This window comes from Solea solea, chromosome 11, assembly GCF_958295425.1.
Source record: "Solea solea chromosome 11, fSolSol10.1, whole genome shotgun sequence".
Taxonomy (NCBI): Eukaryota; Metazoa; Chordata; class Actinopteri; order Pleuronectiformes; family Soleidae; genus Solea; species Solea solea.
Window position 1 is genome coordinate 5,634,568 of NC_081144.1, and position 12,746 is coordinate 5,647,313.

Sequence of the window (12,746 nt, forward strand, 5' to 3'; positions counted from 1 at the left end):
AAATATAAGAAGGTAAACAGCAGCCTCTGCAGCCACAAGTGGAAATTCATTCACTCTGTGCAGCAAGTTGCAGCAGATATAATGAGAGATAAACTACAGGGAGCAGCTGTTGGACTCCAAAAACAGCTTAATGAAATATCTGATCAGAAAGAAGGAACGAAAGAAAGAAAGAAAGTGAAGAACTGTATTGATCTCTTTGGGAGTTACAGCAACATAAGTCAGAAAAAAACACATTATAATAATAAAAACAAACATCAATATGGATGTAAATAAGAATAGTGCAGACACAAATGTGAATAAGAAGACCTATGACTTCATAGTAATAGCACTTCTTATGTCGTCTTATATTTATAGATATATGTATGTGTATAGATAGATACATGTAAATATGACTACGTAAGAAGACCTATGAAAGTGCTATTATTTCGTCACACATTGTAAGAGTGCAGTGAGGAACACATTGTGTATATACAGTAAATGTTAAATCTTCACATCCGACTGATTTGGTAGAATTACGAATTACCATAAGAAATCCCAGCCAACATCACAGTATTTCTTTGAGGTAAAAAAAAAAGAAGTATTTTTAAAAGACACAAGTTATTCAGTCAGTCAGTGTTGTAATATAACAAAGTACAAATACATATATCTGTACTTTACTTTGTTATTTATATTTTGAGCAACTTTTACTTTTACTCCACTACATTTCCTCTAACTGTCTTTGTCACTTGTTACTACCAAATAAAATCAGAAGAAGAAGAAGAGGAAGAGTTGGTAATGGTCTGTATTTATATAGACCTTTCCTAGTCTTGATGAGCTGCTTTACTCTACAGTTTTTCACCCATTCATATACTGTACTCAAGGACTCAAGGACACATATAGACTAACAGGACCAGGAATTGAACCCATATCATTCCAGTTAAAAGACAACTTGCCCTACCACTGAGGCACCATGGCTAAATCCTAACGCCTCACTTTTTTAATACTTTTACTTTCACTTCTAAAACTTCAGTACATTTTATATCAGAAAATTACTTTTGATACTTAAGTACAGTTAACTACCTAAGTAATTTTCTTTTACTCAAGTATCCCTTCAAGGTACTTTATACCAGAGTGCAGTCAGGGTTGACACAGTATTGAGAGAGAAAACAACATCTGCTTCACTCTCATAATCCAATGTTAGGCCTGTCATTCATAACGACTTTATCTACGGTATGATTGTATTTTACGATGATGACTGATAATAAAACTTTTAATTTGTTTGAATAAGGGCAGGGATGTTTTATTTGTGTAGCATGGCAACACTGACTCAGTGCACAGTCCTTTTCAGATGATCTTTGCAGCCATAAGTCATGTGATGACGGTGATGAACGGCCTCTGTTGTCTGACATGAACTCTCCGTCCATATTTAGCGAGTTATAAGGAAAACAACCCCGTTCACAGTCACCGAGGCGGTGACCGGCTGGACGTCCTGCTTCTTCATGTCATAGAGCAGAGACTCACAGTGACAGAGGAAATGTGTAAATATAAAGTGGATGAGCAACAGCTTGGTTCCAAACAAATATGTGACACACCTTCACACTGTAAATGTCTCTCAGCAAACCACTTGGCTCAGTAACGTGGCCGGATTCTAAGAATATAACCAGCCAACACTTACCATTATCTGTTTAATTACCAGCACCAGCACAAGCAAGAACAGAAGGCAATAATCCACCTTGTCTGACCCCATTGGTAGCAAGGAAAGAGGTAGATAATGTCTGTCTGTCTGTCTGTCTGTCTGTCTATGAGAAGTCATTTCTGGGGCTCTGGTTAAAGTTGTTAGTTAAAGGTTAGGGTTAGGCATTAACTGGTTATGGTTAAGGTTAGGGATAAGCAGTCTTGTATAAAGTACCTTAAAGGGACAGTTGAGTAAAAATACAAGTATCTTACCAGAAAATGACTTTGGTAGAAGTTGAAGTCACTTTTTTGTATCATATTACTTAAGTAAAAGTCTTAAAGCATATAACATGTATTGTACTTAAGTATCAAAAGTAATTTTCTGATATAAAATGTACTTAAGTTTTAGAAGTGAAAGTAAAAGTATTAAAAAAAAGGGATGAGCCATGGTAGCTCAGTGGTAGGGTGAGTTGTAGGTTTAATTCCTGGCTCTGCTAGTCTATGTGTGTCCTTGAGCAAGACACTTAACCCCATGTTGCAGTGTAAGGATGGCTGAATGACAAAACTATAGTGTGAAAAGCTCTATATAAATACAGACCATAATACCAACACTTCTTCTGATTTTATTTGGTACAGATATGTGAATTTTGTACTTAAGTACAGTAACACAGTAGTTACATTACAACACTGGGTATGGTTGTCCAAATTCCATCCATCCATTATGTACCGTTTTATCTCTTAATGGAGATAATTGCATTTCTCTCTCTCTCTCTCTCTCTCTCTCTCTCTCTCTCTGTACGCGTGTACCATTTTAACCTATACATCATAAATCATTCATCATCGTTTATAAATGTCACAATAAAGTGGAGGGTTTTTTTGCGCTCAGCTGTTTTTCTATGATTGGCTGATTGTGGTCCAATCAGCGGCTGCTCCTCTCCGGACCCTTCCGTGCGTCCTCTGTGAGATTTACCGCACACACACACTCACACTCAGCGGAACACGGTGAGTGTTAAACCAACCTATGTCTTTCTGCTCAATGACTAACGCCGTTAACTAATTATTCAGTTTTAGCGACTTAATTGGTTAAATAACGGACTTGTTTGAGTCTCCGACGAGACACCGAAGTCGACCTGTGGCTCCAGAGTTCGCTGAGTAATAACTGTGGCTTAAATACTTGCTTAGCTTCCAGGCTACACGGGCTGCTAATGTCAGCTAATGACTTAAGTATCTTTAACTCTTGTTAGGGTTTGTGGTTTAACCATGAAGTAACCCGCGGCTTGTGTCTCATTTGACTTTTAGACGTGCAGCAGTTTAGCCACGTGTTAGTCACACTTAAAGTTTTGTTACTTTCAACAAGTTTTAAGAAAGATTTGAGAGTTCAACCTTGCGCTAAGTGGCTAACTTTATTAGCTCCCGGTGGTCGCTTAGCAGTTACGTCAAGTTTAAGAGGAGTTTAATGAGAGTCAAAGTGGAACTATAATGTTGGCTTTTCTCCGCCAAAGTCGACGGTAGTTCACTTTGTAGAATGTATATGTACAAGTGTCTCGTGAATGTAGCACTGCTGAATCCATGGTGTTTTACTTAGCAGTTAGCATCGCTGCTAGCCGAATGCTAGTGTTAAAGTTGTCAAGCTTTATTCAGCAACTTTTTTACAGCCACCTGTCAGACTCTAGATAAAGTACATGTTAGGTGTATGTTTATATTTATGTTGACTTGTAACTATTTGAATCGGGTGAGCAGACACCGCCTGTAGCGCTAACAAACTAATAACCACACCCTTCCTTTCGAAACCAAACTACGGGCAAAGTTGTCACGAAAATAAGCTGCTCTTTATTTCGTGTACCAGGAAGCGAACGGTGCGCATTTCTTCACATTTACAGCCACATTTATGTAAGATAGACCACTGTAAACTTTTATTTATGTTTTTATTATGCGTGTGTGTATTAGAAGTATGTTTGTCTTCCTGCTAAATTATAACTCCTCCCTTTCCTTTTCAATGGACATTTGCTGTTGACTTGATCTGAAGAGGAGTTCGACTCGCCCAGTTATAAAAATACGAAATACCAGTAAATTATTATTTAAAGTTTTAGCTCTATCACGTTACACGACGTTTAACCATTTTGTGTCAATAAGCAAGCAGGTCTTTCAAAAAGTGACGTCAAACTGTTATGTTTATGCAACATGTGACACAGGCTAAACATTTTTTTTTATTTTGACAGACATTGCTGTGATTTGTTATGCTATTCAGTTAAATTGTATTTGTATTGTGCTAAATCACAGTATACAGTGCCTCCAGGCATGGTACACCGAAAGGCAGAAACCTTTTACAATATTATAGAGAGAAGAGAAACTCAAAATTCACACTATGAGCAAACACTAAGCATCACAGAACGGAAGGAAGAACGTAAAAAAAAAAACCCAAAAACTTCACACAAGTGGTGGAGCATTAACACAACACACACGTACAAGATATATACAATATCAACTATCTTCTAATCTTCTAATAATTGTTCCTGGTGTGCATTAATCTAAACTTGTCCAATTTTATGCAAAGAGTTGACCTTAATGTTTCATTGGTTAGGTTTAGGACCAGAGTCCTGTCTGAAGTTTGTTGGAGCCGTGTTTCCTGGCTCCCAGTCAAACCCACAGCACCTGCCCGCTGACAAACAGTGGACCTGAGGATCTGCTGGACCTCCTCTCCTCCCCAGATGTAGAGGGATTTGTCATCTGCAGCAGCCTTGTACACAGTAGGTTAAGCTGTTTTTGTTTCTCAGATTTTGTGCTTGACACACTTTAGAGATTTGCAAACAGGTGGCAGGTTTAAAATTATATTTTACATCTTCATAAATGTTTCATTAAGTGTAGCGCTTTCATCAGCAAGATCAAAGAATGTTCCTACGTGAGCGTTTTGAATTTGGGCTCATATCTTATCAGAGGATGCTTGGCTTTCTTATCCGACACCCACGTTAATTTACATCTTAAACACTATACGATTTGCCTTTGCATGCATTTTCAGGCTTATAAATACATCAGGCACACGTCTGCGTCACCCTCCCCCCCGAGGCGTGCCCCCTTGCACTGGTAATGATTTCATTGCAGTGGTGGAGCATGCACCCTCTGATCTCCTGTTTGTATGGTGTGCTTGAGTAGAGAAGGGTCATTACAGTGGCTCTTTGTAAAGTGCCTCGTGTGCCTGTCTCACACTGTGGGTTTCTGGTGGTGCTTCATACGTCGTCGTTAGAATTGCAAATTCCAGTCGAGTGTGACAGAGTGGTTTTTGTATTGTTTGGCTCAGCGTTTGACAAAGGTCCCACAGATGTAGGTCTGATTAGTTGATTCAAAGAGGTTTTAAATGGGATTTTACTGTGCGTCTCCCCCTCTTTGACATTTGTACATCAAATGAAATTTACATTTGCATATCAGAACGCCATTTAAAACAAAGCTTCTCCAATGCACCGCTTTAAAAATTCTAACCACGTCTTCCATTGTACATATTTGAACAGTATTGTCATATGAATTTTGGCTGACCCACACAGCTCATTTGTGCTGCATGCTGTTGAGAATCATCTCATATTTCAATCCCAATTCATCATAAACCATCAAAGTACAAAGTACAAAGCAAATGCAAGATTTATATTTTGTCTTTGTCTAACATAGTTTTCTCATAATAGTTTATACAATGATCATTTCTATTGAGAGGTGAGAGATAGTTGCTTCCCAACATATCTTGAGCATCCACAAGTCAACAAAACACATGTGTTTCCTGAGATTAATTATGATTTTATAATATAGAAAATCAACAACCTCTAATCTCCTAATGATCCAGGTCACCCCCCTTCACTTCAAACACTTTTATGACATTTTCTTGGCAATGTACTCTCTTTAAATTGTGATGAAGATAAATGCTGATGAAGATGATGATTGGTCATTCTCCATGGCCTTTCTACTCTGTATTGTTTATGTCTGCATCTGCTGCAACATGAATATGTCAATTATTTTGTTACAGAAGTGACTAAATGACCTCTGCAGTTGGGTTCATGGAAAAACTTGTATATCAGTCTAAGCACTCGTGATATATCGCATATTGGCAAAAAGTGCAATACCCTGCATCCCTAATGTCAAGTGTCATTCCAAGTCTTCCTACCACCCATGAACTTAAGTATACGATTCTTTTAGCAGATGGAACAAGAGCCCCGATTTTCCCACTTTTTTGTCGCTCTAGTCTAATTCTGTGTTTAAACTGGGGAGTGAGAACTGTACACATGCGCAGAAGGCCCAGTCCAGCTTCAGTCTGACTCTGGTCCAACTGAACGTATACATGCATAAATGATTCACCTCCCAAACACATTGTCAGGGTGTGTTAGTCCAACTTTGGAAAGCTAAGTTTGTGCCTTTTCAATGTATTTTTAAAAGTCCAGTTTTAGTCGGATTGTGATCATTATTATAATTTTTTTCTAATGTCATGTAAACTGGCTGTCCTGACAGACTGAGTTGAAGAGTCGGCTATAGTTTTACTTCTCATTGTTTCCTTTTCTTTTCTATTTTTTTTTTTAAGAGGCTACGCCCCTATCATCATGACAGCTAAAGTCCCATGGTAGTGGGTGGGAAATGGAGCTCATTTTTTTGGCAGTGATGTGACATTTTAATCTGTTGATGTCAGTGGTGATTTTTTTTCATGGTAGTTGTAGCTACTGTAGTGTAGTGTACAGGGTGTTCACACTGACAACAATTTATAGGTTCACTACTTCCAGTGGACATTGTTGATAATGTTTATAATTCTGTGTCTTGCTGTCAACGGTGTCTAAACTGAATTTTCACTAATCTTTTCTTTTGAACACCTGAATTCAAATAGAGGATACAATGCATTATGAATGATTGTTACAGTAATAACTGATAACTAATAATTTCCTTGTCACAAGGTACAAAGTTTATGTTCAGCTGACTCTGTCTCACTTTGTTGTCCTTCCTCTTTGCTATCACAGACTTCTGTGCTGTCCAGTGAACTTGGCCACCATGCGCGAGTACAAGCTTGTGGTGCTGGGATCAGGAGGTGTGGGAAAGTCAGCACTGGTGAGTGTGCGAGTGCAGCAGCACCAACCTGAGTCAAACATCTGCTCTTTTTAATGAAAGGATATTACGAGAATAAATTGTTAGGTACAAAAATGAGAAGGGTCACGGAAATGTCAATACTTGTATACCATGTAAAGATTTGTGGTGTTTGATTGAAAAAACATTTTCAATAGTTGCATTTTGTGTGGTATTAAATAGTCTTACACTTACTGATTTTTTTCAAAACCCCATTATAGGGTAGCAATGTTTCATTGTTAAAAAAGTTTGTAAAAACTCAGCCTCGGGGTTCTGGAGCAATTCACTTATGTCTTTTTTCTGGCCGTTTTCTTCAGACATCTGATTATACTTATTCAATTGTGTGCACATTTGTCTTCGTTTTGTAATTCTTTGTTCAACCATAACACCCCCAAGGCTCTGTAGATATAGAATTTATCAAATAAATTATTTTGTGTGGCTCATATTACCACAGGCAATAAAAATGTGAGGGAAGAATATTTCTGAGCTTGGAGTTTTGGGATGAGGGTGATTCTTTTTAAGAAATGAATTGCACATGAATCAAAGTTAGGTCCTTCCTCTGTTTTTAGTGTCTCCGAGCATCAGTATACATTACATGTTTACAAATATGCCATTTGTTAAACACTGTCTTGAAGTTTCCTTCCTTTGTCAATTTTAGACAGTCCAATTTGTGCAAGGGATTTTTGTTGAAAAGTATGACCCCACAATAGAAGACTCCTACAGGAAGGTAAACTCTTTCAAATCTCTTCATTGATTTTGGCATTTTAAATTCTCCATTTGTCTTACAGAAATGCACTTGTGTTTTTCTCCCAACAGCAAGTTGAGGTCGATGGGCAGCAATGTATGTTAGAAATCCTGGACACGGCTGGAACAGTAAGTGGAGTCATACACAGGTCTGAGATGAAGGTCGTGTGAGGTACAATGCAAACAAACTTCTGATTGGTCTGGTTCCTCCGTTATCGTTGTGTAGGAGCAGTTCACAGCTATGAGGGACCTGTACATGAAGAACGGCCAAGGTTTTGCTCTGGTGTACTCCATTACAGCGCAGTCAACATTTAATGACCTACAGGACCTCCGGGAACAGATCCTGAGAGTAAAGGACACAGAGGACGTGAGTGTTGCACTGTTAAAAACATTTTGATGTTAAGAAATCTAATGAATCTTTAATCTTTGTGAATATATTAAAGGTGGATGTGCTTCTATGTAGTGATTGTTAGTGAAGAGAGGAAATATGACGCATGCATCAGGATAGTATCACATTTAAATACCACTGTCTTGATTGTCTGGTTTTTGAATCACTCAGGTACTTTTTTAAATAATGACTTTCACTATCATTGAGCAACAAAAACATGTTCCCACAACATTGCTAAGAATGTATCACTCCTTACAAAATCAATTGTTTTATATGGTTTATATTTATTTGCTAGAGTTTGTAACAGCTTAAGCTGGGGAGGACACTAAAAGATTTCTTTGCACAATTTTACCCACGATTCACAGTTGGGCAGAGTCTGCACTGGTCAGCACTAGTTGGGGACAATCGGCATGGCTAGTTGACACGGAAATCTGTTAGTGTGTGAGGATTACAGACCCGACCTCAGTCACAGTCAAACATGTTTAAATTATTTGAGCCGACTCTGCACGCAATCAGGTAGTGAGTACTGATTACCGACCGAACTGCAAACACATGTTGCCAACAGACCAGACAATGAAAAAGAGTATGTGGGGCACAAGACATGGTGTTAGAAGACAACAGGAAGTAGCAGGAATATCAAAATTGAGAGTTTGTGCAGGAGTTCAGTTACAGATCATATAACGTGTGATCCGTGTTATCATAAAAATATCTGCTGAAACCAGTCAGTTCTCTTTTCAAAATCGGTAACAACATTGAAAGTTGTGTAGTGTGTCAGCTTTAAACTGCTAACTCATCTCCATGTGTCTCTACGTCTTTGAAGTTGAGAGCAAATTTTAGAATTGGTTGGAAGATTTTATTGATCCTTTTTAAAGCTCATTCTTCACTTGCACCTTATCACATCTCACATATTGTGATTGGATACCTGCCTGGTCATAAATTGACATCTTTCATCAATGCTCCACCAGCTTTAGCGCTTGCAACGTCACATTTACAACACGTTATGCTTATATTCAGATATTGCAATAGGGTTAAGATCTCATTTTCTAGAACAGTCTAACTGAGGAGATTGGACTAAGGAGCTGCAAGTTTATGATTTTGGCTGCAGTTTTGAGCAGCTCGACTCTGGTGATACAGATCACTACTTGAGTGTTTTGTTACTGTGGGAAAATGTGCAGCCTTGGTGGAGGTTTCCATTCTCTGAGTGCCTTTTCTAGTTAGTAGTAGTAGTAGGAGGAATGATGATGACAATAATGACAAAGATATGTGTTTTAAATTGAACATTAGTACTAAAATAGCTATTCTTTTGCACCACTGAGCGCTGCAGTGCTGTAAGACACTCCCTCAGTGTGTTGAGTTTTTCCTTCAGTGATAAGTCTTTGGTGATACCCTGTGAAATCGGCCTCTCAGGCTCATCACTGCCTCATTAGAGTCAGCTCTGTTGGAGAGAGGGCAGAGTGAAGGGGAGGAAGGAACTGTGAGACATGGTGGAAATGTCAGCGCTGCCGTTAGATGTTATCTGTCTCCCTCAGCCTCTAGATAAACGGGAGGGAGGATGAACAACCTGCTGAGAGAGTGCTTTATTTATTTATAGAAAACTGGTGATTTGTCTGTGAGTCTCGCTTACGGTCGCACACAAACTTTTTTTTATCAGATTAGGAGTCATAATAGCCTGTTAAATCGTAAACTATAGGTTTTCACAAAGATCAAATCAGAAGAGCTGTAAATGCTCATTTGCGGTATGTGTCCTTCTGCCTGGGCCACTGTAATTATCTTCTCACTTGTATCATTAAATAAACTCTAAACTCTCCACTGTTGATAGAATGTTAACCAGGTCCAGTAGAGTGACACTCAAAGCACCCATTTTACATTCTTTACGTTAGGTAAGGTACATGTTCTCACATGCACTTCATTGTCAGGCTCCTGAAGACTTCTGTGACCTTCTCCCTCTGTAATGTTGTCTTTGGTTTTCTTACTCTGGCGTTCTGGTTGTCTCATGTGCTAGACTGACATTAAATGATGATTGTACCTTTTTAAAGTTTGGGCTTCAACCAGTGGAAATCTTTGTCATTAGAGATTTGGTCTCCAGGCTCTGTAGAAGAACAAACTGGTGACCTATATATTAATCTTTCTCTGAGATGTCTAGTGTTGGTTGTGTTTCTTTTGGGATCCTTGTTTGCCTGTGATTATTTTCTGTTTTTAGCGTTTGAGTGATGTTCTTATTGTTGTATCTCTTTATTGCCTTTGTTTTTTTTATATAGATTTTATAGTAAAGAAAGGTGCTACACCATAAAACATATTAATTATAGAGCAGCAGTAGCACTGGGTGAAAAAACTAAACAAAACCTAGTACTGCTGAAATAATACATCTTGGTTTTGGCTGTGTAACTGCTGAGTAAGTCAAGATTTATCATTTCAGAATGTGTCACATTTGTGTTCTCAAATCAGGTTCCCATGATTCTGGTGGGAAACAAGTGTGACCTGGAGGGAGAGCGTGTGGTCGGCAAGGAGCAGGGTCAGAATCTGGCTCGACAGTGGAACAACTGTGCCTTTTTAGAGACTTCAGCTAAATCAAAGATCAACGTTAATGAGGTAAGTTTCTGTATTACATAAGGAAACTAATGTATTTATTTAACGTGTTCTTCTGTAGGATATGGTTGGGCCTTTATATTAACATCAAATTATTATACTGTACATGAAAAGTTTAATTAAAGGGTGTTTGTATATAATATGGTGTATATATAGTTGAACATGGCTCAAAATGTTGTGGCTCTTTATAACACGTTCCCTAAGTCACTTTGTTTTCTAATGAGCGCTGCAGATCTTTTATATTTCCCGTATGATGCTCTGCTTTCATTTTCCTGAGGAAGTGGCTAAAATGATATTTGTTCTCTTATTGATAAAACCACTGTACTTTCCTATTTAGATTTTCTATGATCTGGTGCGACAGATCAACAGAAAAACGCCGATGGAAAAGAAGAAGACAAAAAAGAAGTCGGGTTGCACGCTTCTCTAAAATGCCACCCCACATTTCTCAATGCCAGGTAAGTGGGTGTTTAAAAAAAAAAGAAAAGCATTCCAGTCATGAGCTGCTCACTGAGCTCTGTACAGTCACTGAATGTTTAGATGTTTACACAATAACATTTAATTAATTTCATGAGTCTTGACATAAAGCCACAAAACAGGATAAACTCAGCAAGTTTGATATCTCTCACTCCTAAATCACCTCTATTTCTTAAAAATCTAATAATTTTACAGCCTCACCTACTGGGTTCTGATTTCAGCAGTCTATCATTAAGTTACACACTTTTCACACATTTAATGCGAGGACAGCGGTTGAGTTGCAGAGCTGCAATGAAAGAGGCATGAATTTCACAATTACAAATCACTAAGCTGTTTGAACATAATAAAGTACTAAAGCTACTGATATGGCTACAGAACATTCTGCTCACTAGTTGGAAACTTCAAGAACATTTAAGAAGTGTCAAATGACAATGTTTCCTCTGCCCTTGAAAGCCGGCCGGATAAGTTATGGCAGTTTTCAAGTCCCATAAAACATGATATGTGAATTGTTTTTGTTGCAAAGCCAACTTTGGTATTAACAAATGTTTACATAACAATCCAGCAGAGGCATTCAGTAGTATCCATCTGCAGACTGCAAGAGAGGAACTAAATTAAATTTGCATTTGAAAATGGTGGCCCTTGTAGAACTGATATCAATATAAAAGGCTTGTTCTGGGCTAATGAAAAACAACAATTCACACAACAGGTGTGCTACATTAAGAAAACAGCCTTGGAAGTGAGAATGTAAATGTATTGATTTCTTTTTTTCTTTTTTGTACCTACAGAAACTTGTAACAGTTAAAGTGTTTCCCAATGGATTGAGCCAGAATCCAAGTCCTCTCCAGAACATTTGAAAAAGCCTGACATGGATACACTCACAAAATGGCAGGAGACGGCACATACTGTCAAGATGTTCTTCACAGAAATCTGACTCCCTTTTTTTTTTTTTTGTCAGTCTATTGACAACTCTGTTTTTGTCTCTTTTTTTCCCTCCCTTCCTTTTCTTCTCCAATGTGTCTTTCTTTTGGCGACCAGGGGTTTAATCCATATATTGGGACTAAAAAAAATGTTTTTATTAAATGTAACAACAGTCTTTGGCATATTGTGACAATTCATTTGCAGAAGAAACATGTGAAATGTTGGCCTTGGCACACATTTCTGCACTACCTGTTAACGCAGATGCATCATTGTCCAGAAGTGACTCGTTCCTTACTTACAAAGATGTGTGCTGATAAATTAACATCTTTCCGAAGTGACTTTGTTTTTATATTGAGAGCTGCAAGCCTTCCATATTTCCCATAATATATACTACTTCAATTTTTGCATAAGAAAGCTAAGAAAATTAGTGTTTTTATAGACCGAAGGGGGAAGTGGTGCATTCTAATGTCTTTTTGAGGCTGAAAATATATTGTACTAAACCAACTCTAATATTGCTTCTTGTTACTCTGTCACAGATGATTTTCCAGCTTTTATGAATGATTAAATTTTAGTACATTTTCAATACTTTTTGCTCCTGTTTTTTTTTCTTGTTGAAAGTGTCTTGCATGTTTTTATTTTTATGATAATGATTTTCTGTGTGGTATCAAGTGGTGTTTTCTCCTCAGCGGAGCAAAAACTGAAGCAGCTAATGTTCTGGTAAAGTTCCCGTCTTGCCGTTGTAGAGGTCACGCAGAGGGAAAAAAAAGATCAATAACTCCATGGAGAGCTAAAAGCATAACCAGATTCTTTTTTCTTTTCTTTTTCCAGTCGGCAGAAACAACAGAGATTTAGCAGAGAGGTTGGATCAGCTGATCTGCTGCAGAAAAGGAGGAACTGA

General features: G+C 38.0%; 1 protein-coding gene across 1 annotated transcript; it reads left to right on the top strand.

Moving 5' to 3' along the window:
• The first annotated feature begins 2,515 nt into the window (after positions 1-2,515).
• On the top strand, positions 2,516-12,433 carry LOC131468899 (ras-related protein Rap-1A). The gene is made up of 9 exons (XM_058643589.1): positions 2,516-2,655; positions 4,235-4,400; positions 6,636-6,723; positions 7,397-7,465; positions 7,555-7,611; positions 7,709-7,849; positions 10,316-10,459; positions 10,794-10,911; positions 11,716-12,433. The coding sequence occupies exons 3-8, from the start codon at positions 6,667-6,669 to the stop codon at positions 10,881-10,883; spliced, it is 558 nt and encodes a 185-aa protein (XP_058499572.1). The 5' UTR covers positions 2,516-2,655; positions 4,235-4,400; positions 6,636-6,666; the 3' UTR covers positions 10,884-10,911; positions 11,716-12,433.
• Positions 12,434-12,746: the final 313 nt, after the last annotated feature.